The 27681-nt window shown below is 36.0% G+C and overlaps 2 protein-coding genes across 10 annotated transcripts; one reads left to right on the top strand and one right to left on the bottom strand.

Annotated features, from left to right (window-relative positions):
- Nucleotides 1-227: 227 nt before the first annotated feature.
- LOC148283448 (uncharacterized) lies at nt 228-13616 on the bottom strand. 8 transcript variants are annotated; one of them, XM_088243842.1, is made up of 5 exons: nt 13131-13152; nt 9565-9574; nt 9304-9516; nt 5715-6065; nt 228-2088 (listed from the first exon to the last, which is right to left on the bottom strand). In XM_088243842.1, exons 2-5 carry the CDS (start codon nt 9568-9570, stop codon nt 1546-1548), a joined length of 1113 nt encoding a protein of 370 aa, XP_088099968.1. In that variant the 5' UTR covers nt 9571-9574; nt 13131-13152; the 3' UTR covers nt 228-1545. The 8 variants fall into 8 exon arrangements, with proteins under 8 accessions (XP_088099968.1, XP_088099966.1, XP_088099967.1 ...); XM_088243840.1 differs by lacking the exon at nt 13131-13152 and adding an exon at nt 13017-13098; XM_088243841.1 differs by lacking the exon at nt 13131-13152 and adding an exon at nt 12556-12650.
- On the top strand, nt 13208-21394 carry LOC148283447 (uncharacterized). 2 transcript variants are annotated; one of them, XM_088243830.1, is made up of 2 exons: nt 13208-13593; nt 16656-21394. In XM_088243830.1, exon 2 carries the CDS (start codon nt 16688-16690, stop codon nt 20234-20236), a length of 3549 nt encoding a protein of 1182 aa, XP_088099956.1. In that variant the 5' UTR covers nt 13208-13593; nt 16656-16687; the 3' UTR covers nt 20237-21394. The 2 variants fall into 2 exon arrangements, with proteins under 2 accessions (XP_088099956.1, XP_088099957.1); XM_088243831.1 differs by lacking the exon at nt 13208-13593 and adding an exon at nt 13787-13993.
- Nucleotides 21395-27681: the final 6287 nt, after the last annotated feature.

Raw genomic sequence — 27681 nt, 5'->3', positions numbered from 1 at the left:
TTCCATTTTAGTTTGTAGTGGATGCATTATTTAAAATAAATTAATTGAATTGAATTTAACAAAAATGCTCTAGATATGCTGCCACCGGAGTGGCAATGTAGTGCACTATGATGATGATAGATTTCAATAAATAAATTGTTTTAAAAATCATTTTAATTCCAACTTACTTTGGGAAAAAGTATAAAAATAAAAAAGCACTTTTTTATTTAATTTTTTATCTCCGTTAATACACATTGAGTAAGGTTACAAAATATTATCAAACATTGCCTCAAAATTCACAATGGTACAAAAAAATCGTACAATTGAAATCGGATTGAAATGAAATTTTGAACAGAATTTCTGTTGAGTTTGATTTTTTAGCTGTTTTAAAGTTAAATAGGCATGCTGATTTCAAAACTGTAGTTAGTTTCATTTTATCACGTCAAGTTTTTTCTCTACAGCTTATTTCTTCATCAAGCATTCAAAATGGAATGTCAAGTAGATGAAAGTGAGCATTTTCAACACCTTCTGTTCGCGTTTAATCCAAGGAATAAAGATGCCAAGGCTGCTTGTGATTTTTTCGCAGTGTACGGTGAAGATATGCTTGTTGTAAAATAATGCAGGAGAATACATTATTGACTTAATAGTTGACACAACTTATGTTAACACCCAATAATATTTACAAAACCTACATAAAATAATTATTTTTTAGAAGAAATAGCAAGAATAAATAATAATATGTTTCCCTTAGCAAAAATCAGTTCATGGGAATAATTTCAAATTACTTTAAAAAGAAAAAAAAAATCATTGACTAATATCAACAGAGACAGAGAGTATTTTTGAGAGAAGAATATGGAATTCTAAGGATTTACTGTCATCGGATTGAAGCAATAATTTTGATCTCAATTCTGCCCATGTTTGAACATCATATTTTCTTACAGGCGGCCTTTGCCGATGCGCCTATATCTCGTGTACTGCTTTTTGTCCAAGTTCTTCTTCATTCAAAAAAGCATCCAAACGGTTTTTGAACTGGTTGACCGAAATGCAATGGACAACTAAGCTTGGCAATTTATTCCAGTCTGAAACTACCCTGCTGGAAAGGAAGTTTATCTTGGGATCGAGGTGGAATTGGGGACGATAGAGCTTCCAGTTATGACCCCGTAAATTTTTGTTGGGATTTAATTGGTACATCTCACGCAGGGGGCAGTCCTAGTCATTATTATTAAGTTTCTTATGTGTTTCTATCAAGTCCCTTCTTCTTCAACACCAATTTATAGCTAACTAAACTAATTTATAACTCTACCGCAATTCGATTTTCATTTTTCCAGCACAAGTTATTTACGACTTTTAGGAAATGGTCTGAAAATTTTAATATTTGAGTAAATAATAAAATTAGAGTTTTTATAATAAAAAAAATAGGGGCACCGGCAAAAGCTGCCTACCTATAACAAATGTCATGATAATAATAAAATTTAAAGGTGATTCCAAATCCACATTCTCTTTTAAAAAATGCTCCTTATCTCTAATATATATCTATCTATCTATCTACGTAGCTTATTATAATTTTTATTCAGCATGTTTTCTTCGCAATTTTTTGAACTCCCCGGATGCCTTGCATCCGTCCCGGCACACGCAGTACGTGACCCCTTCGTTGCCGATCTCGCTCAGCGACGACTTGTTCAGGATGCGCAAGTGTCTCTTGAGGTGGCGATTCAGCTCGGTGATGTTCCGACAGCGGTGGCAGCAGATCGTGCACGGGTACAGACGGACCTTCATGTGCGTCAGCTCATGCTGCTTCAAGTACTTGGGAAGCTTGCAGGTGAAGGGGCACTGGGAGCAGGAGTACGGCTTCTCGTCGGTGTGAATATACATGTGCTTCCGCAGGTTGCTCTTGTCGGGCGTGCAGTAGTCGCACATCTCGCACTGGACGATCTTGCTCATTATGTCTTCCATGAACTTGGGACGTTTGTTGTACGATCGGCGCTTCCGTTCGATATCGGCCGGGTCCGCTACTTGGATGATGTAGAAGTCTTCATCGTCGTCTTCCTCGGCTTCTAAGTCGTAGAGGAGAGATTCAGGGTCGATTTCGTCGTAATCACCCGGTTCCAACTGAAGGCAAATTTATATTTTCATTATTTATTTATTCAAATACAGGGTGTTCTTAAAATCCTGTCACATCCGAAAACACGATGATCAGTATGAGCAAGAAGACATATTGGCACATATTTTATTGGAACGACTAAAATATTTAAAAAAAACAAATGGTTGCTTACTTCTGCAGGGAAGAAACGAGGCGAGGGAAGGGAGGAGTCTGATACACCATCAACCGCGCGATCGCGCCCCCCTCGCTTCACCCCTGCAGAGGTAAGCAACCATTAGTTTTTTTATAATTTTTTTTTTTTAATATTCTTCGTTCTAAATATTTTTTAAAATATGCTAATATGTCTTCTTGCCCAAACTGATCACCGTGGTTTCGGATGTGACAGGGTTTAAAGAACACCCTGTATATGTAAATTACAAAATGGAATATCTTAATTCATACATATAGAAATAATTAAAATAATAAGGTAAAATTAGGTACATATAAAAATACCACATAAGTATATATACAGAGAATATACAGAAAATAATATGTTAAAAAAGTAAGAGAATCTTGTAATGAAAAAAACTTCCTCAGAGACGTGAAAAATGTCAATGTCCAAAGTAACATGGAATTGTATTTTGATAAAGAGTGTAAATAAATAAATATTGTTCAACGTAGAGATAGCCCTTCCAACAGGCATAATCATTGGCAGGTTAGTCCTGTATATTGGAATGTGAAACAGTCTATGCTGGCACTGTCTAAGGTAATTATCCGGAACATAAAAGCTAATGCTCCGCTAACTCCAGGGTTGCCAATAATACTGCGCAACAATCAAAAGAAGTGCATAGTTAAATATACATTTACATTTGTAGAATTCCATATTGTAATTGAAGTTGGAAGCAAAAACGTGTCTGTCCATGATCACTGTTTTTGGGACGACCAACAAAATCAGTAGCGCAAAGATATTTCTTTTCAATTCAATGTGCACACTGAACTGAAAATGAATAGTCTTTTCGCTATATGTTTTTCCGAGCCCAAGTTGCACATTGTACTTAAAAGAAATAGTCTTTCCCAATTAGTTTTGTTGGCCTTCCCATAAATACTGCCCTCATAAGCAAAAAGCCAGCTTTTCGACAAAAATCAGACAATGAATAAAAAATGAGGTAATGTTCAATAAGAAATTTCAAACTATTTGATACAAAGCAGAAAGCAATAAAAAAAATATTTCAGTACAAAAAACGATATACTGTTTTTTAAGCAATAACACAATATTTAGAGATTTATAAGCAAAAACTTAGTGTAGATATGACACAAACAGGTTTTATGCTTTAGAAACAATTGACAAACTGTGCTTGTTTTTACATATGATTAATTACATTTTTTTTTAATTTGCATACAGTAGATAAATATTAAAAAGTGCCATAATAATATACTTATTTGTTTATAAATTTGTATAAACCACTTTAATTTTTTTATTACACTTCGACCGGTTTTGAGGCTACTACCTCATCGTCAGGATTTAACTTACTTATAATTACACGCGTTGCTATTTATATAATAAAATATTGTATGAAAGAGACAGAAAATTGAAAGAATGAGAGAGAAAGAAGATAAAATAAATCATAACGGGAATAGTTTTAAAAGAGGACTCGAAGTTAAATTTAATTGATTATTTATTATTAGAAGTTTTTGATTAATGGCTTTACTAATTTCTAATCGTTCTAATATATCATAATATTATCTCTAAATAAGGCTCAAAAAAAGCTGTTTTTTTTTTTGCTTTAAACCCTCTCAATTTTAATATTTAAATCAAACATTGATTTAAGTCTACTAATTTTGTTTTTTAAAAACAAAAAAAACTATTCGTACCGTTTCGCAGTTGGCACTACTGGTCGATTAACTAGAGCTGGTGCATTCGCAAAACTTACTCAAACGCATTTAAAATCTACAGGATGTTGATTTTTAAAATGTTGTATTAAATTTTAACCAAATGTGCTGTCTTTTTTTTAAAATTCGTAATGTATTAGAGGGTTGTGCATATGAAAAAAAATACAATGGGTCAATAAAATATAATATATTTATTTATTTTTACAAAAGTACATTTTTTATTTATACTATTTTTTGTTCATCATTTTTGACAAACTAAATAATAAAAAGGCTAGTTTTCTGCCTTCATTTTTGGCAGATTTTTTTTATGAGAGAGACACATTATTAAATAAATATGCTAAATTTTCTTAGATGTTTGTTTTTTTTGCTGTAATCCAAAAGGAATTTAAAAAAAAACATAGCACATTTGACTTACATATTGTGGGTATACTAGCAAAAAACGTTAACTCAAAAATATGCAGATTTGACTTAATGATGCAGTTTTGTAAAGTTTTTAAAGTCATACTAAATTTCATATATCTGTAGTTTTAAAAATAAATTTAAGGTTAAGTCGTATACCCGGTATTTTATTCAGGCTAAAAGTTTTAAATAACTCAATATTTACTTAATATAAAATTAAGAAACAGAAAAAATTAAAAACATGTTCTTAAATGAGAACTCAACATCTTAATATATTTAAATAAGATATAAAAGAGTAAAATTGGAATAAAACTTAAATGCTTGATTTTTTAAAACAGGGATTTAAGAGTTAAAGCTTTTTGCCAGTATACCCACAATATTTTGTATTCAAAATGTGTTTGTGTAAGTTTTGCGCACACTAGATAATCGACCTGTATTATGATGAGATTAAATGAAAAAATATATTTATAAACCAGTGTTTTTAATCCATAGCTAAGCATTGAATACAAACTATTATATTTTTACTATTAAGAACCGCAAAATTCAGTTCATGTTCTATAGTGGTCCTATTTCAATTGCCTCCTTCATTATTTGTGCATTGTAATTGACGTTATGACATGGAAATGACACACAATGTATTTAGTGCCGACTGCGTCACAATACAAATTACTAGTAGGTACATAAACACACGATTTTTCTACACATCACATTCTGCGATGGCAGCCGAAGTATCTGAACGATTCAAACTTACACGAGATCATAAAAAAAGACGATACATATTGATAACAGTGACCGTGAAAATCTACGCACCTATTTAGTTAAATTATTGTTTCTTTTTCTTATTCTTAGTGGTGGGGGTCAGTGCTATGCAAGCTCCTGACGTCACTGCGACCTGTGAAGATCTATTGTGTGTTCTCGCCCTCCAAGCCCGGGTCTATAAAGAGTCAGTGGAAGGCGAGAGTTTACATTTTGCTGAATCTCCCCTTCCAAGCCCAGATCCGTGAAGTATCGGGCTATTAGGTAGGGAGCGAGCTCTTTAACATCCTCAGGTTTGACCAGTGGTCCCCCGAGGATGAGGCTCCTTTCATGATGTAAAGCATCACATTCACATAGAATGTGTATGTGATGCGTGTTTCCTCATCTGCACTACAGAGCCTACACCTAGAAGTTTGGGAAAGGTTCATTCTAGAGCGGTGTTTGTTCAATCTGCAGTGCCGTGGGCGGGCTCTAGTGATAAGCCTCACTTGATGAGGCTGAGCTTTATTAGGTCTAAAGCGATGTTTGGTCAAATATTTTATTTTCAGGAAATGGCGAGGCGGTATTAAAAGTAAAGATATATAAATAAATTAAAAAGATATACACCCACCTTAATTGTTTTTTCATCCATATCATCATGCGGAACAAGTATCGTGATCATGTCTTGTGGATCAAATGGCAAAACTACCGGTTTTACGTCAGCTGCTTCAACATCCAGGGTCTCCATGGTGGGGTCATCCAGGGTCTCCATGGTGGGATCATCCAAGGTCTCCATGGTGGGATCATCCAGGGTCTCCGTGGTGGAGTCGTCCAGGGCCTCAATAGTGCCGTTATCGAGGTTCTCCATGGCGCCTTCATCCAGGGTCTCCATAATGGCACCTTCCAGAGTTTCCACAAGATGATTATCATCGATTGTTTCCTTCGCATCGTCGACATCTTCTTTTACTGAATCTTCGGTGACCTTTTTAACATTCAGACCTGTTAGTAAAATTACCCATTGCACATCACGATAGGGATGAGGTAGTTGAATTTTTCAAACAACGATGTTTCAGGTAGGTTTGAATGTTTGTAGACTGGCTGGATTTCCTCCCTAGATCTAAATTTGTTGCACAATATATGTTTGGATAATTTATATAGTGCCATCTTTGTGAAAATCACCTCAAGGGCGCTGTACAATAAATAAATATCCCAGCACGTCTTGCAGCTACAGAGCGCATGGACTGTTGGGATTCTAATTCCTCGTCTCTAATTATGGTATATGGGAGATAGATTACAACACGTCTTGCAACTACAGAGCCCATGGACAGTAAGAAATCTAGCCCCTATTTACATTTTTTTTATTAATTTTATTTGACAATGAAGTTTAGAGTTTCAGTTAAATTTTAAAAAACAAATTTATAAAAATAGAAGTTAGATTACAAGTCTAGCAGCTATATGTATGTATGTATTAAAACATATACATATAAAATACAATAGATGTGCATATGCATGTGTGTATATGTATGGGTTCGGTATTTTCATTTGTTACCAATAATAACCTCCATGAAAAACGCTCATGTTAATTGTTTAATTATTATTTTCTCACTTAAGATTTTTATTTATTTATTTTTTGTCGTATTTAATGTTTACATCATTTACATAATTAATGAAAACTTAATTGGTCTCTTTACGTTTGTTTTGTCTTTGTTTTTAATATTTATTATGTATGACTGTATGTTTTCTGAATAAAATAAAATAAAGGGGAGGCATCAGCGAGAAAGTGTCAGAAAAACTATGTTCAAATAACCATTCACCAAATTTCTATGACACTGCCTGTCCTCTTAAGTGGCCATTTCACAGAATGAAATTCTTCGGCAGAATGGCGAATGTTACACAGTGCGCAAACCGGCCAACGACCGGTCACAGGCCCTGTAAATGTCTAGAGCGATTATCAGGCGATCTTTTCCAAACTTCGAGTTACCACACAGTGACTCGAGGGAGTTTTTTCACACAGTATGTTAAAAATTAATTAAAAAATATAACACGTCTGGTTATATTTCAAAGATATTTATTGATTCAGTTCATACTACATACAGTACAAGAACTAGGAAATTAACTTTTTTTTTTATTTTTTATTTATTTACAATTTTAAAAAACCCGTTAGGGTTACATTAGAAATTTAATATTGTCTAGTCATTTTATGTCTTGTCTAGTCTAGTTAGTTCAGTCATCATGTGCTTTTTCAGATTGATTTTAAATTTGTCTCCATTAAAAGTTTTCAAGTAGTAAGGTAGGTCGTTGTAGTGTTTAAGTCCATTATGTAGTATTTTTGACTGTCCTGTGTTTGTCTTTGCTTTTTCAATATGATAGTGTTTTTGTTGTCTGGTGTTATATTTGTGTATGTCGGCATTTTTGACTAATATTATGTCGTCGTCTTGTATGTTTCCCAGTGTTATTTTGTGCACAATTTTTAAGGTCTCAATTTTAGTCAAGTAGTTTATGTCAAACTGGTGTGTTTTTTTGTACAGTTCAGTCGTAGAGGTCAGGTAGGGTAGGTTGTATGTAAGTTTAAGAATTTTATTTTGTTGTCTTTGTATTCTTGCTATGTCTGTCTTGTTACCAGTTCCCCAGAAGGCGATCATGTAACTCAATTTACTTTTGACATAGGCTTCGTACATCATAATTTTTTCCTTTCTTGATATAAAATCTTTAATTTTGTAGAAGAGGCTATGTAGTGATGCCATTACTTTAGTGAGTCCGCCTATGTGTTTTGTCCATTTTAATTGTCTGTCCATTGTGAGTCCTAGGTAAGTCACATGTTCTAGTTCTTTAAGTGTTTCGTTGTTTATTTTTATGTTCATGTTATGGTTCTTCTTTTGTGTTTCGAAATGTATTATATTGCATTTCTTGGCATTTAGTGTTAAGAAGTTTTTGTTTGTCCATTCTAATAGTTTTTGCACGTCATTGTTGATGGTTTTAGTCGTTTTAATGTCATTTTTGTTTTCATATAAAATTCCTAAGTCGTCCGCATAGATTGTTTTTTTTCCCATTATGTCACTGTGTATTATGTCGTTAATGTTTTATGTACTTAATACAATATCGTTGGTTATGTGTGTGCCTCGGACAACCGAACTAGCTCTTCCTAGTAATATGATGTCTCGCACCCTATTCAGAAGTTAGCGAAAGGGCCGAACAGCCAGCATTCGTACTTCACTGAGTAGGTACTCGGGATCAATTACTAGGCAATCTCTAAGGCAAGCAACTTGGTTGGCAAGGGTTGACAGTATAATATGACTGTACAAGATGTCGATTTATCAAATTATATGTCTGACCAGAGAACCCGGAGGTGCCAAACAAGGCAAGCAACTAGGTTAGCAAGGGTTGACAGTATTTTTATTTTTATTTTATTAGGGAAATCAACAGTTCTACATACATATTTTTAGTAAACAAACAGATATAGTGTATAAACTCAGAACCAATAACAGATTTCCACATAGTATACAAAGTTAGTAAAGAATATATATATTACATATCAAATAAATACATACAATTTATACATATAAAAATGTTATTTTCAAGTACTCAATAATCAAAGATTTTTTAAATATTAATTTTAAGAACATTAAGTTACTGTAAATTGGGCGGGATAAGGACAAAAAAGGACAAAAATGCTTGAAGAGTGGATAAGGAGGGGGGGGGAGATGTACATATTTATTATTATAATGTCTACTAAGTTACATAATACATTTTTAGTTTAAATTTTAAATCTGACAGAGTGATGTTTGTATAATCTATATTATTAAATTTTGTATTGTACATATAATATAATATGACTGTACGGGATGAGAGCCGAGGCGTAGCCTAGTACCAAAGAGTTCCAGAAAAGGAAAGTAAGCTGGTTCGCTAAGAGAGCCCCGAGTGGGTGTCCTTACCAAAAAGTACCAAGAAGTTAGGTAAGCAGAAAGGTTAGAGGACGACCCGGAATACTCTGACTTCTGGGGCTAGAAATCCGCCTTATAGAGGCCAAAATCGAGGGGGGGAAGAGAAATTTAGGGGTCTCGCGGATGGCTGGAGGGCATCGCATTGGAATGCGGCCGAATATGCAAACCTATACCATATGTTAAAGGAGTTGTTTATACGTAACTATCTCATACAAAAATGATAACAATATGCAAAAAAATGTACAGGGAAAAAGCGGGTGCTATAAAAATTATTAAAACCTTTTCAAAAGCGTTCTCATCTTTAATTATATATTCGATGGTATCTTCCACGGGATCCTGAAGAGAAGACTCAGTAGAATTTATAATAGCATCTTCATCCTCAGTTTGGTTGTCTGGCTTATGTTCCATCCCAGAGTCTAGCGCATCGTCCATCATACTTTGAAAAGCATTCTCCATTGCATCTTCTGGAATATTCTCCATTGCATCTTCTGGGATATTCTCCATTGCATCTTCTGGAATATTCTCCATTGCATCTTCTGGATCCATGATACTGGAAATAAACAGAAATCATTTATTTATATCTACCTGTGTCTGAACTTAAATACGAACCCTAAAAAATAATATATCAAATCTATACAAAGAGTTCTTCTCAGATCTGATTTAATAATGCGTTAATTGCGCCAGGGATGTTTACATTCCCCCGGTATTTTCAACATATATTTTTATTTAATTTAATTTTTCTCATAAAAACAAAACACATTTATTATATAAATAAAACGCAAGTGATACTTTAATCCACAAATTTGGAATATCCAGTGACCGGTTTCATCGCTTTTGCGACATTTTCGAGACTGGTATCTTTATTAAAGAGTTAAATGTATTTATACAAAACAGAGGTAAGGATAGATAATTCAAAGTTATATGTAATTTACTTATGAAAATGTAAGTAAAATATAAACATGGCATTAGGAATATAATTTATCAAAAATTAAAGCCAAGAAAACCTAAAAATTTAGCTCATTTTGTGACAGGAAGATTCCTATCTGGTGGATAATTTTAGGATCAAGAATGGAGAAGAGTGATGGTATGTTAATAGGGTAAGGATATTTTTTTAAGGAAGAGTACATACTATATCTGTCCCTTATTGGGCGACTCCAGACCACATTCACACCATGGACTTCCCACAACATTAATTTTGTACAGGTGGCTATTTGTGCAACAGATCCAAATGTTGTTTTATGGAAATGTCCTTTGTTATAAATTCATGTCCCTGCACAGGGGAATGACAATGTCCACCCCCAAATCTGTCTAGCAGATTTATTTTATTTATTTATTGTTTTTTTTTAATATTTATTTAATTTTACAATACGCCCAAGGGGCATTTACAAAAAATATACAGGTAAGTACAAACATAGTAAGTAATAATTTAAAAAATAAACACTTTTTTTTGTATACATGTAGAAACAAAAAAAAGCATGCTGCAATGCAAAATAAAAGTGAAACTTTGCATAGTAAAAAAGAAAAAAATATGGGTATAAGAAAAATGTTGGAATTAAAAAGCAAATTATAAATAACTTGTAAAGAATTCAAACAAAAATATACATATATAAGGATAAAAAAATGAAATTAACAAATTAATGTTAAAAACAAATAATGAAAATTAGTTTACAGCAGGTATATATAAGATAACAATATAATATATGGTACACAAAAATATTTGATAAATTAATTTTAGAAAGAGATAAGATAATAATAATACACATCAAAAACAGAGAAAAAATTGCACGAAAAAGAAAGTTTTATTTTGACTTTAATAATTAGTTTTCAACAGTGGATTTAAGAACGTTTTAAAATGAATAATTGTTGTATTTAAAATGTCTATATCACAAGTAAATTTGTTGGCTAAGGAATGTAAACGCGGAATAGGAGTTTCGTGCATAGTTAGTACCTACGTATGTACTCGTAGTTGCAAACAACTCCGTACTTCTAGTGACTCGATTCGGTATTTTGAAGTTAATAAGATTCAGGAGTTCACAACAATCGAGCTCCAAATTTAAAATAAAAAATGAAAGGTCATTTATTTTTCTACGATCTTCTAATAAAATTAAATTTAAAGTGTCTGATATATACGAGTAGTTTTAGTGTATATTAGGCACATCTCAGGCACATAAAAAGCTTTATAAATTCCTATACATGGAGTGCTTATTGGTGCCCTTAGATAAGCTTACCATACGTCCCGGTTTGACCGGGATTGTACCGGTTTCAGGTATTGGTCCCGACCGGTTTGGTATTTTGTCCCTATTAACGGTCAGCGACTACCCAAATCGAGTATGTTAAAAAATAGGTCCAACTATCCAAACATTTTCATGAGCATCATGTCAATGTACCAAATCTAATAAAAATACTGCATTACATTTTGTGCCTCCCGGGAACTTCCGCACCCTTGGAGCGTGTTTTTTTCGATGATGAAACACATTAGGTCAGACGATCGAGGCTGAATGCTGAAGTCTACCTCTTCGGACCGACTCTCAATCAAATCCATATCTACCTACTCGTCCTTCCCATTTCCTAGCACACTTCACGCAACACGTGTGCGCCGTCAACAACATAAAATTGCAGTACACAAATAACATTCCACAAGTGACGTGCTTTTTTCTTTCATCAAGCGAGCTGGGCCCGCGTCCATTTAGACCGCCAGCTCCATACGAGCTGTGCCAGCGTCTCACGACCGCCTGCTTCTCCAGCCAGGTTTCAACACACGTCACGCCTCATCATCAGCAGGTTAGTGGAGTTGCACAAACTTCCTTCCCCGATAATACAGTCGACTCTAAATTTTCCTTCTCCTAGGACGAGGTATTCTTCACAACAACACACTCTTACAAGCTCTTTTGTATTGCAAGCTAAACTTCGGAATTCATGCAATGGCTTTTACGAAAAAATTAAAAAGAACGGCAAAGTTCTGAAAAAGATACACTCTAGCGAAAAATATGAATGGTACAATAAATAATTACATTTTCTGTGTATGTTTTTTGTAACCTATTTTTTTGTAAGCATTTAATAAAACAATTTTCGGAAAAGATATCTGCGTTTTTTTTCTATTCTGTTCAATCTCTCACTTCTGTCCCGGTTTGAAACTCCATGATTTTATGGTAAGCCTACCATTAGAATAACTTTTTGTACTTTAATTATTTGTTTAAGCTGCAGCGGGTGTCCACCCTATTTGTCCATAATGTAATGTGATTGGCAAAGTTCATAGTAAACTTTTTAAATATCATTTTTGCTTAAGATGTTTTTAATGATCTTTCATCTAAAATCTTTTTTTACTATAGATAAAAAATAAAGGAAAGGACCTGAATTCGAGTGCTATACGATTGTATAAAATGCACGAAACAAATCATTTATAGAAGCAATACTAAAGAATATATGATTATTCAATTTAAACTTCATAAAATTACAAAAAACTTTATAAATCAGGTACTGAAAAATACATAAAATAACCTAAAATTAATGAAATAAAACGGTTGTACTTACTCTGCTTTGGAGTCTAAGTTTTGACTGCATTTTCACAAAATTTGGAAAAGGAATTTAAATTTGAAACAACACAAATGTCAAAACAAACGCGTGAACAATAAAACAAAATAGAAAATAATATTCTTAAAAAATCAATCAAGTAGGCACTGTTTCTAAATAGGTAGGTGCTAATAATTTTATGTGGTAGGTACTAATTTTGTAAATGTCAAATTATTTAGCTCGGCGGTAAGTCCAATGATTCAAAATCAATTTCTAATTTCACCAGCAAATCATTTTACATTGCTTGAAAACCAAATGTTTTATTAAATACATTAATACTTAGATATTTTGCACATAAAAACGCACCAGTAAAATAATGTCAAAACAGAATCGCGACGGGCGAAACAGTTTAGACTTCAGATAAATCTTATTTGAACAATCGTAGACCGAATTTAGTATTAATCGCAATTATTATTTCTTACCTTTCCATTGTGTCTTGTTTACATTTGTTTATTTTTTATCAGAATCCAATTTTTATTGATGAAATATGAGGTTATAACTTTCCGGATAAAGTAAAAATAAAAACGCGTACCTACCTACCAGGCAAACAGACAAGCTGTCTTTTTTTCCGACATCCATTCGTCCACAAGATGGCGGCTTAATTCCGATTTCCGAAGTTTGCCGAAGTGCCGATTTACGGAGAAGTACGAACATAAAAATAAACATAAATAAACAAAATTATGTCTGTTTGATAGTTTGTTGGGAACATTTTTGCGTACTATTTGAAAAACAATTTTAGAAGGTGTGTTATTTGCAGTTATCATTCGTAAACTATGTATACATTTCATAATACAGTCTTATGACAAATCGACATCGGCAAAGTTCGGGCGGCCATGTTTAATATACGACGATGTGCAAATTGCACTCTTGCGTCGCCGCGTCACTTTGTTAGCTCGCTTAGAAGTCCTGTTATAAATCGTCTTTACTGACTATAAAACTGCGTTATTTTACGGGCGAAAAGTCGCACGTTATCTGAACAAGGGAAATGGACATCGCATGGTGAGTTCAAACACTAATTTAGTGAAATATTTATCGAAATACTTGGCATCTAGGTGGGGCTAATTATCGACTAGAAAGTGTCGCACTATTGATAAAAGGTCTTAATATCCGATTATCCCTTTTTTTCGGTACACGTATACATTAGACCTTTTTACTAAATGTGGTGCTACATTCTTCTTTCCTATTATAGATCGGACATAAGTATACAATAAAATTAAAGCTTTGCCAAGTAAATTGCCTTTCCTGCTGATTTTGTTAAGTGAGGATAAAAAGTACGATGTTTGTTTCGTGTCGATTGTCAAAAAAGTGTTTAATTAAATCTTCATACTGATGCTACGATAATGTCTTGTATTGGACTCTCCCACATAACATAATATTATGTGCTCTTGAGACAGCGCAGGTACATTAAAGACGCCATGAATTTCTTTATGTACTTAAATTATGTTTTGTTTGACAAAACACTAGCATAATATTATTTTGGTGCATTTAGTATGTAAACAAATCTTATTGTCTTATTATATCACTCTATTTGTGTCCAATTAAAAGCTCAATTCATAGCACCCAGTTATTTGAACAAATTTTATACGTTTTCACATTTAATACAAACAATTAAAACAAATACTGTAACAATTTGGGTTCATTGTATATACTTTCGTAAATAGAATAAATAATAAGAAAAAAGTAATGTTTCATCACGCCGTTTCCCCGCAGGGTTAGGCAGAGGGAATAGAACGCCATATATAATATACCAGAAGGCACGTAGAACCAAGTTTGCATACATTGTACAAGAGTCCAAAAGTCTGCCATACAACCCCCCCCCTATCCGACATACCCGAATGTTGCCAGACCATGAACAATATATTATAAATAAATAAATATTATCATAACACAAATATATGTTATGTTTTACCCATAGAATTAAGAATAGTCCAGAAATCGCATACGCACATCAAACAGAAGATGACTCAACTACTCATAAATGAGTAGGTTTACGTTTTGACCCATTAGTTTCTTTGTAGACGTCGCTCAGTACGCAACTCCTGATTTGAATTTGACTATGCCGTGTTGTGTCCCCTTAAAGTTTAGAAATACTGCTAGGATCTTAAAGAAACAGGATGCAATCACAATTCATCTGTAATTTGCAAACGAATGTGTAAATAACAAATGCATTACTTAAAAATTGAATTATTTTTCCATCTGTCGGATTGTCGAAAAAACAAAATGGAAATTTCCAGGTGTTGCCAGGGTAGAATTTTTTTTACCCTACTTTGCTCATTTAATAAAAGAACTAATGATAATTAGACGTCGGATTAAACAACGCCGTGGGGGACATTTGAACGAAATTATCTTTAAAACATCAAATATTATTTAGCATGATATAAAAATAACCGTTATGTGTCAAATAAAATTTGTTTTATATTTTTAGTTTAAAGTTCATAAATTCAATTACTCTTATTAAATGACCCTTTATCTAATTTGTTGTGTCAATCAATGTTTCCGCGTGCACAATAAAATTTTAGAGAAATTAACAAAATCCTTTTTTTTACCTCACATTTGTGTTTATTTTTTTCCCATCAAGCAACATTACCCGGCGACTTAACGTATGCGCGCGGCAAAAGTGTGTCTAAGTGGGGTATTATTGAACACAGTTCGATGCATTCAAATATGATTCTACGCTCCTTCTGGACTATTCTTAATTCTACGGGTTTACCACAAAAAAAATTTACTGACTGGACTATAAAAAAAAAACTGTTACTTTTATTATTAAATTTGACTATCCTGGCAATGCTAACAAAATGTCCACCTTGTTTTATTTAACAATCTTACAGGCGTTAAAATAACCGAATTCTCAAATAATATTATTTGTGAATTTGCTACTTACACTTGAAATGTGATCCCACCCTATTCCATTTTAATCCCAGCAGTATTTTGACACTTACAAATGACACAACATGGCATATGAGTAGTTTTGTTGGCTTTAGTTTGATGTGCGTATGCTGTTTCTGGACTATTAAAATTCTATAGCCATATCTCTGTATTTACATACAGACCTCGCTTCCTCTAAATTCATAGGTCTTCTCACGCACGCACAATGTTTATTATGGATAATTTATATACCATCATTTTTGTGAGAATCACCTCAAGGGTGCTGTACAGTAACTATCCAACACGTCTTGAAGCTACAGGGGGCAGTTGTAGTTGAGTTTCTAGTTTTCTTTGTGTTTTCTATGGGAAATTGGATATAAAGTGTTTTCTTACGTGCGGTAAAAATTGGAGCTTTTTATTATTATACAGCGAAGTTTCTTGAAAATGCGAAAGAATGGCTAAATGGATCTACGATGCGAATGTTGATGGATGCAAAAAACTAGGAAGACCCAGAAAGACATGGCACAATCGAGTCCATCAAATACTTGAAGATGGACATGTCAAGAGTAGGAGTAATCAGCCTACGTGCATGAGAAGATGTATGAATGTAGAGGAAGCGAAATCTGTATGTAAAGATAGAGTTCTATCATCTCTGCCTACCTTTACGGGGAAACAGCGTGATGGTATGTTGTTTTTGTTGTTGATTAAACTAACTAGTATAAAAAGAAGCAAAAAAAATATTTTCAGAAAAGATAAATCTCACCCACATCAATGAAAGTTTCAGCTCTTTAACTTCACAAAAGTCAACAGATGAAAAAGTTGAGGAAATGTGGATGTTTAAACATTTGCAGAATGGTGAATGTTAGTGTGTAAAGTGGCCATTTAAACCAGCCTATGACAGGTCATAAGCCTTATAAATTATAGCTATTTGTAAATTTAGATAAAAAATACTTCTAACAGAGGAGAATATGGAAGTCTAGGTATTTACAGAGCCTATGACCTGTCATAGGTTTGTAAGTGGGCAATTTACACACCGTCTAACATTCACCATTCTGCCTATGTTTTAAAATCCACTTTTCCTCGAATGCATAGGCTTTCTTATACCCCTTAATTTTTTTTTCTATTTTTTGATGTAAATGGGCATTTACATAGTGGGCACTAGGCATATATATAAATAATTTTTTTGATTGTTTCAGATTGAAACGCAGTACAAATCCCGAGCCTGAAGATGGACCACTCCATCAATATGGAGCACATCTCGTATCTCCAACCCCACCTGTGCAGCGATAATGACCCGCTCAACCTCAACACCAACTTTCAGCGCAACCTCTACCTGCAGCGGGGGCAGGAGACTTACCTGCCCCACAAGCCCCAGGATGCCTACATGGCGCAGAAGAGCCAGGAGTCCTACATCACGCACAAGACCCAGGAGCCCTACATCGCCCAGAAGGGGCACGTCTCCTACATCGCCACCAAGGGCCAAGCCTACATCGCGCAAAAGTCCCAAGACTCCTACATCAACCAAAAGACGCAAGAAGCGACCTACATCACCCAGAAGCCCCAGGATACCTACATCACCCAAAAAGACCAACAAACGTACATCGTACCCAAGCTGCAGGAAACCTACCTCATCCCGAAAGGTCAAGACACTTACTTAATACCCAAAACACAAGAATCGTACATCATCCCCAAAACCCAAGAGTACATCGTCCCGAAAACTCAAGACTCCTACAAAGAACAAGATATCTCCGGCGCTTCGAGGATCTTTCAAGCTTCGTATCTCATCCCGAATAAACAGGACGAATATATTCTCGCCAAACCCCAAGAAACATATCAGCTCATCCCGAAAACCCAGGAGGCTTATCTCGCTCCCAAGGATCAGGAAATTTACCTCGTACCGAAGTCGCAATCGTACATCATTCCCAAAACGCAAGAAACATATATTCCTCCCAAGGGGCAAGATGCCTACATCATTCCAAAATCCCAATCTTATATTCTGCCCAAAGAAGCGGACACTTACATCCTTTCCAAGCAGCAGGATTATATGGGGAAGGTGCAGGACAGTTACATGCAGAAAGATCAAACAGCCGAAATGATTCAAAAGGACATCGACGGGCTTTGTAACTACGAACGCCGCCAGGAAGACTACTACCTTATCCAAGTCACCGTCGCCGAGCAGGAACAAGTCGACAAAGTCATGGACAAGGAGGTCGAGGAGCAGATGAACATGCAACAACTTCAGGTTCCTCACGCCAAGAATGTAATGCATAAAGACGACATAAATCTCGCTCAGCTAGCCGTCGAAAACGACAAAGTCACGCAAACAAAACCGATTTCTTGCGACGAATGCCCTTATGTATGCAGGTACCCGAGCTCTCTGAAAAAACACAAGAAAAACTGCCACACCAAAGGCACGATCTTCGCCTGCAAAGTCTGCAATTACGCCTGCGGAAAGAAGAGAGATCTAAAGCACCACGAGTTATCGCACAGGAGATGGCGGAGGTACGCCTGCGACCAGTGCGACTACCGCTTCCAATCGCAGAGCAAACTGGAGATCCATAAACTCAAGCACACGCACGCCAAACCGTTCACTTGCAACATGTGCAACCAGCCCTTCCAGAAGTTGGACGACCTGCTGGTCCACAGCCAAATCCACTCGGAAGGAAAGCAGATCGTGCACTGCGAAGAGTGCGGCTTCCTCTGTTTCCAGCAGTACGAGTTGGACAACCACAGACTCTCTCACGAACAAGAGAAGAAGTTCCCCTGCGCGGTCTGTGGTCTGCGCTTCCGTTACCAAGTCACCCTCAATGGGCATATGAAGAAGCACGAGGAGCGCAAGGTGTACGGCTGCAACCAGTGCAGCTACACCACCAGCAAAGTGTTCTATCTCAGGAACCACATGAAGGCGCACACCTTCGGCAAGAAGGCCGGGTCCCTCGTGCGCAAAAGGAAACCGTCTTCCAAAGTCATCAACAAAATTAAATCGATCGACCGCCCTTACGAATGCGACAAGTGCGGCTTCGCCAGCAAACGCAAATTCAACCTTCAAACTCACATGAAAATACATGATCCTCCCACCGGAGAGATGTACTTCTGTTCCGAATGCAATTACAGCTCTTCGAAGGAACGGAACCTCAGAAAGCACCAGCTTATCCACAGCGAGCAGAACAAGCCCATCGTTTGCACCCTCTGCGGGTATACCTGCAAGACTCCGGCCGTCCTGAGGAAGCACAAATATTCCATTCACGATATTGAAGAAGAAGAACCGCCGGAAATCGTCAAAGGAGAACCGTTCGACGACTGCGACGAAAAGTTCGGCGCCAAGAAAAAAGTCTCCATCGGAATCCAGACCGACCCCGTTCCCGAGAGCGACGACGACTCGGACGATTCCGGCCCCAAGGCGCCCGAAGAAACGGACGAGAAGCCCGTCAAGAAGCCCAGGATGCCCGGCCCCAGAATAGTCGCGTGCGAGCAATGCGCCTACTCCTGTCGGTATCCCAGTACGCTCAAACGCCACATGAAGAGCGTGCACACGCAACAAAACACCTTCACGTGCAAGGTCTGCAACTACGCCTGCGGGAAAAAAAGAGATCTTAAACACCACGAGCTCATGCATCGAAGATTGCGGAGATACGCTTGTGACCAGTGCGACTACCGCTTCCAATCCCAGAGCAAACTCGAGATCCACAAGCTAAAGCACACCCAAGCGAAACCCTTTTCTTGTAGCGTCTGCGGCCTGAGTTTCCCCAAACTGGCCGAGTTGAAAATGCACAACTACGTGCACGCCCAGGGCAAGCAAATCATCTCTTGCGACGAGTGCGGCTACATCTGCACGCAGATGTACGAAATGGAAAACCACAAGGTCGTGCACGCGCACGAGAAGCGGTTCGCCTGCCAGGAGTGCGGCCTCCGATTCAACTACCAAGTGACTCTGAATGGACACATGAAAAAGCACGCTATGAAAAAGTTGTTCGCGTGCAATCTGTGCAGTTTCGTCGGGACCAAAATGTTCTACTTGAAAAAGCACGTCCAATCGCATTACGAAGAAAAGAAAACTTCGTGCGATTTATGCGGATTCACCCCGAAAAACCCAACGCCGACCGCGTTGAAACTGCACATGCAAACGCACTCCTCCATCAAACCCTTCTCGTGCCAGCTGTGCACGTTCACCTGCAGATCGAAATCCAACCTGCGGACGCACATGAAGAAACACAACAGACCGCAAACGGAGAAAACCAACCTGTTCTCGTGCACGGTGTGCAAATATCAGTCGACGAAATCGAAAAATTTCAAACTCCACTTGTTGATACACAGAGAGGACGAGCCGTTCGCGTGCGACGAATGCGGCTACACCTGCAAGCTCCCGAGCTACCTGAAGTCGCACAAGCTGACGCACGCGGCGGTCAAGCCCTTCCCGTGCGACGAATGCAGCAAAAGCTACCGGACGGCGTTCGACTTGAAAGTCCACAAGATGATCCACAGGCCGGACCCGTTCGCGTGCGACGAATGCGACTTCAACACGAACTGCTTCACCAACTTGTACAAGCATAAAAAGACGCACATCGCCGCTTCTAAAGTCAACAAGATCCCCAACATCGACCTGCAGCAGATCAACCTCGAGGAAATGAAGATGCAATCGTCCGACCAGATGCACGACATGCAGGGCCATATGTTGGTCGAAGGATTGCATCATCCCGTGGACATTCAAGTCCACACTCTGCATGTCGACGGCACCCTGCAACTAGAATCTCTCAGCAGTTCCTTACTCCACGGATGAACTAACTACTCAAACGTAATCTAGAATTAGCTCGAGACATTGTACAGTAAAATCGTCTGATATTTTAATTAACTCTAACCCAGGTTAAGCGGAATTATACTGCGGAATCTCATGTATCGTCACCAGGTTTAAAAATGTATTGTAAAAATAATCGGTCAAAATTAACTCATTAATCGGAGAGCGTCGATTGCTAACAGAACTTCAAACAGCAGAGCGAACAGTTCGGGAATGTTTATTCTCAAATGTAGCGGTAAACATTTTTTTGTCTGACAAGTACAAAGACCAACTTTTGGTAAAAAAATCTCTGTGTATCTCGATCATTTTTTACATTAAATCAAGATGATTAGTCTTACGCTTCAGATTCAGTCTGGAGACTTCGAAATATTGCGGTTAAATATACATATTAATATTAACTGTATTATCAATCGTTCTCTTACCTTCACAATTCTAAATAATAATTATGTACATATATGTTTAAATATATTTAGAATTTTTCTCCAGTCAGACTAGTACAGTAAAACTCCATTTATCGGATGCTATCCGGATTTGCAGAAATTCGAATAATTGCATTAACCATTAAATTAAGGCAATGAGGAACTTCAGCCCTATGGGGAATTGGATACAAGAAATATTTTCTTACACATGTAATAAATTATACAGCAAAGTTTCTTGAAAATGTACAAAAAAATATTTTAATAAAAACGAACTACTTTGAACGACGGCACTAGTTCATATGTAGTCACTGTTCTATAATTTGGGACCCTTCTGAATCAAACCACATCCTTGAAATAGAGAAGGTTCAAAGGCAATTTTTGCCATACTTATATCTTAAAGGAAATAATAATTATCCATTCTTGTATCCATCACTATTTCTGGCAGGGACGCTGGATCACAACACCCTCGAATTTCTTTGTAAATTTTTTCTCAGGAAACATTACTATAAGCTGATTTCTGGAAGTATATATAATCCAAATATACTGAAAGAGGTCAGTTTGTATGTTCCCAATAATTATACTAGAGCAAGATCTCATGCACTGTTTTACACAGCCACAATGATAAGAGAGTTGTGGAAGATATCCGGTTAACTTACCGTCAACAGACCAATCGGCAGAACTGACCGAGAAGAAATGGAAGATAACTTGGGACATCACACGCGGATTAATTTCAGAAATAAAAAACTTTAAAAAAATCATAGCGCTGATAACACAATACATAGAAATAAAATAACCACTGTACTTCCTCATTGGAATCGCATCGAAAGCTTACCTTAACATGTCCAGCAAAGTTAATTGCTTCGACGAAGAAACTCGTTTACGAGCATTTATTTGATATTTGGCGATTTGGATATTTGACAATCCGGAAGACTGAAATTCGGATAAACGGAGTTTTACTGTATTACATTTGCAAATATTTTATTTTAGCCTTGAAAGATATTTTCTTGAGAGATTACAACAATTTTTGACATAGAAACATTTTAAATGTCCATTCGTTAAAAATTGGAAGAATTTAGGCCGAATTTGGTATGTTCTCTTAAATTTGATGTACCTGCTGAAAAATTATTAAATATACGTCTTATTAATCTAAAAAGCGAAGCTTCTTATTTTAAATACATCTTATGGTGGCCACATTGCATATTGGTTGACTCATCATGGCAATTTTTATTTAGTAAGTTAGTTCCGTGCCTTCTCTGCATTAACTTTAATCTCCCGAGAATGATCCCGCTGATCGTTGAGCCAGCATCCCAAATATTACACCATGTCTACGTCCTGTCAAACGCAATAGACAATAATTAATACTAAACAATTTAAATTATCTATTGCATTCGTGGTGACGATGCGACACGAGATCGATTCAAATAACGGTTATAATTCCTTGCAATTAAAAATAACGGCGCTAATTGTACGCCAATTTATCTTAGATATTAGCGGATTAGATTGCTAGCGGAATAAGCATTTAATAATGAGATTCTTAATGCTTTTACTAGAAAAAAATATATCGTTTTATTTCATTGTGATCTTCATCGGTGATCTTACATAATATGTATATCAAAATTTTAATTAGTTATTTACTGCTAGTTTTACATATTTATACTATGATTTATGTTATTATTTTAAGGATTTAAAAGCGTGATGTATAATAATAGACACGTGACAGCCAGCGTCGTAGCTAGGGTCGTAGCCTGGCAAGATTTGAATTTCACGCCCACTAAGACATGTTTTATAGAAAGAGAAAAGCAGGCTGCGGGTCTGCAAAGTACACCTTCTCGAGGGTTGCGCAAGGGTTGAGAAGGTATATAAATATATTTAATGGATTTCTTATGTATTAGAAACAAAATCATTTCTACTAAAAAATTATGAAAATGGCTACTGTCCCACTTTGATACTAATGCCCTCATTTCCAATTGTTGAGGGCAACGCAATATTCTCTAAATGTGAGAAGCGGATAGCAAGTGTAAAACGTGTCTATTTATTATACGGCAGCGATTTGTGGGAGTATATATTTGGATATTAGAAAAACAAATTCTGAATGTTCTAGATTCCAACCACGGAAAAAAAATGTTGGCCTTTGAATAAAGCTCGTATTACATTGGTCTGAAAATGGTACAATATCTTGTGCAATTTCTTCTATTGGGTGTTAACATTAAGTTTTTCATGATCGTAGAACAATGACGCATGTAATATTCAGCAACTTTACTTAAGAGCGGCTTAAATGGTTTTTTTGTGACTACGTCACAACTTTATAAGAACAAAAGTATATAATTTGATACTTGTGTTAGTATACATATATATTTTTTTTCAAACCTGGAAAAAAGCCCTTAATATATCTTTTTCAAGATTAAATGTAAAAGAAAGTCGAGTGAAAGGGGCAGTGAAACAAATAAGACAGAGGTTAAATAAAGTAACACGAGCAACAAAAAATACGTGTTGACAGTTAACAGTTTCACAGGCGGGGGATGCGCGCATAGATCTTGGTCCAAATATTTGTTGAAAAAAAAGACGTTTTCTAATTTTTCTGAATTCACCCAATTTGTGTATTACGCAACACAATCATTGTGTCAAATCATATGCTGACGAGTCGATGTTAAATATTTCTAGTCTACAAAAAACGTAGAACTAATATTGACTCCATATATAAATGTTCGGCATACTAAATGGTATAATCGATGTGCTATCATTACTGGGACAGGTAAAATTCCATATTCCGACTCGTAGGTTGGGAAACAATGAAGTAATGTTCATCGATTAGCATAGAACCAACTATGGCCTTAATTCTCCAAAGACCCGTCTTTGTCGTATTGTCTCGATCAAGACAAGATCTGGACTTTTTTGTTCAAGTTTATAACGATTTAAACGAGCACCAAATAAATAGTCCAGATCTTGTCTCGATGTCCCTTATGTTTGTCAATGCTTTTTGTATTATTTGTAAAATACTTTTAACTGTTCTTATATTGTAATATTAATACCCTATGAATTGAATAAATGGACAATGTCCGTAAATAAATAAATCTTGCACAAAATACTGTACCATTTGCTGGCCATGTGATCGAGCTTAAACTATGCATATCGTCGTTTCCACTGCAAAATTTAATACTTACTAAATCTTTATTGTCTAGAAGCATTTAATAACTGTTTTAATACTTTGTTTTAAAAAGAATAAAACACAAATTTTATTTTTCATTTACAACATTATTTAAACAGAGAACGGGGAAATATCACATTGTACGAATACCGATAAAAACATGTGAAAAGGATTTAGAAAAATCAATTGTACTTTCAAAATCAATATGGATACTGTGAAGAAATAATAATAACTTTAATATCTCCATAAGTATATCATTTCTGGGTTAAGATTTTCGTTATCCATCCGCTATACATTAAAGTATCTGTTAAAATATATTTTACTCAATAATTCATGCTTATTGGGAACAGAAAAAGCTTTTCAAAATCGGAGATAAATCACCAATACAATAGAAAGTTTGCCAATGTGTCGCTGTTGCGTACATAGTAAAAAAATAATCCTCATATATAATTGTCTCAGTCTTGACGTCTCACTCTCCATAATACAGGTATATATAAAAAAAAAACTTTGATTATTGAAAAATATACAGAAGTACATGAAAATAATATTTTTATTTGTGTAAACTTATATGTATTTATATAATTTGTAATATATTTTCTTTACTAACTTTGTATACTTTGTAAATATCCGTTATTAGTTCTGAGTTTATACACTATATCTGTTTGTTTACTATAAATATGTATGTAGAACTGTTGGTTTCCTAAATAAAATAAAATATTTGGGAGAGGGAGACAATTTCACGTGTCACACGCGAACAGCAAGTTTCTAGTACTTCTCCTAGACGCCCGTTAGTAGCTGTCCAACTTTCATCAGACGGTTCTTTCCCATGCGCTGAGAGCATGAGCTACTGATTTTTTCATGTTTTTAGCAATTACACCTTTGACTTCAACTATAAATATGAATATTACATTTTTCTGAATTAATAATTTTCTGTAATTTTACAAATTAAATAACATCCGATTATATCATTATTCTCAAAATTTTAGAATGCGTTAATTACGTTTAGTAGAATTCAATCATCAATAAATAACATAATTTGAATGAAATATTGAATGTCGACCTTGTCGGTAATCAAACCCGTAACCTCATGCATGGCAGCCATATGCACTAGCCACTACACCACGAGGCAGACCATTGTCATTTTATTTAAAAAAAAATATATATCCAGTTTCCCGTAGCACTGGACTTCCTCATTGAAGAAATGCAGATGTTCAAACATAGGCATAGCAGTGAATGCTACAGTGTGTAAAGCGGTCACTTAAGCCAGCCAATGGCAGGTAATAAACCCTGTAAATGCCTTAACTTCCATATTTCTTTCCTTAAAATGTTCCCTATCTCTGCTGTAATGTGTTTTTTTTTTAACTGTTCAAAAAATTCTCGCTCAATTCGCTAGTGGCGCTATGTATAGAAAGATATAAAAGGCCGATCTTGTGTGTAGCTAATAATAAGTAATTAATTATTAAGAAAACTTCTAAATTAGCTATGCAATATAGGATTTGTAAAAACTAGTTGATAAGTATTTTAAATCAAGTGCAATGAGAGAGAGTGAAATTATATATTGAAACGTTTGTATAGTTTTGATTTGGATGAATTTTTGTATATAATTTTAAAAGGCTTCTAAAGTAGGTCCAATAATATTGCAAATTTATTTTATATGTCAAGTCCCTAGCCATTGTGGCAAGCGTTATGCGGGGGGCACGGGCGCTGCAAACTCAAACATGGTAACAAGTGTATTGTCCATAGTGACCGCCCCGCAAAACGCTCGCCACTATGGCCAAGCACGAAGACTTGTATTTTAAAAACATTTTGAAATTCATTTTTAGAATAATGTGGCTTTCTCAAAACTTCTTTAACACTGTAAAAAGGTCCTTCAGGCAAAAATCATTATCATTCCACGTTCCTAGTTGGAGCACATGGTTTCCTTTTGGTGCCTCTATGCATCTCTGTCAGCTGCCAGTTCTTGTGGGTCCTCTCGACTCAGGTTCGCGTACCGTAGTGCTGACACGAACTGCCGACGAACAGTCAGCGGACGTCCAGGACGTCGAGAACATTTTCTGCTGATTATAAAAATGGTTGTAATTTAAGGTTTTTTTTGTTGGTTGTTTTCTGTTAAATGTATTTAATAACCATCCCTACTGTAATATTTTTTCTAGTGCTGTGGGTGTTTTCTGCTAATTGAGAAATTCCAGTTTTGTGATCAACATTATTTTCAGAAGGTGATAGTCGGCCTCGTGGCGTGGTCAGCGCGTTTGTCTACCATGCTAGAGGTCTCGGGTTTGATTCCCAACATGGTTGACGTGAAATATTTATTTGAAAGGTGTTTTTACACTAGGATATTTCATGGTCCCTGGACGGTAAGACTGATCATCTTACCTTCGTGAAACAAAACTGATTAAGATACACTGCGATAGGTGTACCAATGTAGTGCCCTATGCACCATTAGGTGCGAAAAGGGAATGATGATGATGATTTTTACAGTTTTTTTTTGTGAAAGCGTCGTGGCTATTTTTAACACAACTTAGAATTGACCTTACTTCACCCGATAACACCAATATCTCATTTTTCCAAAATTGTGGACTACTTTCCGCATAACTACATTCAATTTATTGTCAGCTTATAAGTATATCTTTTGTTATTTAAAAACTTAATATTACCTTTTTTTACATCTCAACTGAAGTCATTGAAAGCCACTTTAAGCCATTTATACATTAAGTGATTTTGATCACTTAATTATACGTTATTATGTTTAGAGTATAATTCCATAGGCCATGAATTATAATTATTTTATTTCTAGTTGCTACAAATAAACGCTGTATTTGACATTTCATTGTTTTATTTATTTTTAAATGATTGGTTTATGGTATCCACACGCTGGCCACAACCCGCTTGGCAAAAAGGAGTGAGGAGGCAATTTGTGTTGAGGCTCCCTGAGGCATCAGCAAAATGTGTGCCAGGTCCACCGCTGCACCCTCAAAACGCTCATTATAGGAGGTTGCTGCATCCGTTCTAGGACTTCAATGTCATTTATGAAATCGAACCACTTTATACCTGGGCTACTATTCTAAACGCTCTTGCGGCTATAGAGAACACACAGATGGCTGTCCTGATATTCTTGTCGAGCACTCTCAAAACTCCTTTATACCTCCGTGGAAATTTTCAACGCTTGTCAGTTCATGGTTTACCTCTTCGTTCTAACTCTCTCAACATTTTCCAGGGCATGCCCGGACACAGTTCGGTATGAATTTCTCGTCCGGATGGCTGGCATTTTGCGCGTCTTCTATCCTCACCCGGTTGAGCACGGACTCTGTTGTGTAGACATTTTCGGTTAATTGGCCAATCACGAACTCTGTTCGGGTTCAGTTTACATTTTTTTCCTATCAAAATCACGTATCCTGTTTGTGATCTGATAAGTTTAGAGTTGAGTGGTATTTATGGAGCACACACACATAATAATATCGAGTTGAATAATTTTAACATTTTGAGAGGGAAGGGTATTTCTAACCGCGCGCCCGAATGGTAGTTCTACCTTTTATGCCGACTGCACTTTAAAAGCGAGAAAGGTATTTCTACTTGATTATTTCGTACGAGTGTTTTATGTCAACGCTTGAAGACATTCTAAACTACGCACACATCTACAAAAAGATGAGATAGGCTATTGTTTATTTTACATACACACATACTCTTACGCAGCTCGAGGGAACGTGAACGCTTGCATAGTGTTCAATAAACCCTGAGAGCAGAAGACAAAGAGGAAGAGCTTCGAGGAGTTTATGATTGCTGTAGGAGAAAATTTAGCTGAAGATAGTGGGATGGACTTGGCAGCTCCCAAAAGCTACCTGGAAAAGCTTACTGGCTTTTTGGGGGTC

This window comes from Micrasema longulum, unplaced genomic scaffold (genome assembly GCF_059751315.1).
Source record: "Micrasema longulum isolate JH-2025_06_02 unplaced genomic scaffold, ASM5975131v1 h1tg000237l, whole genome shotgun sequence".
NCBI classification, from domain to species: Eukaryota; Metazoa; Arthropoda; class Insecta; order Trichoptera; family Brachycentridae; genus Micrasema; species Micrasema longulum.
Note: the sequence above shows the minus strand (reverse complement) of the source record. Positions and strands in the feature narration are given on the sequence as shown.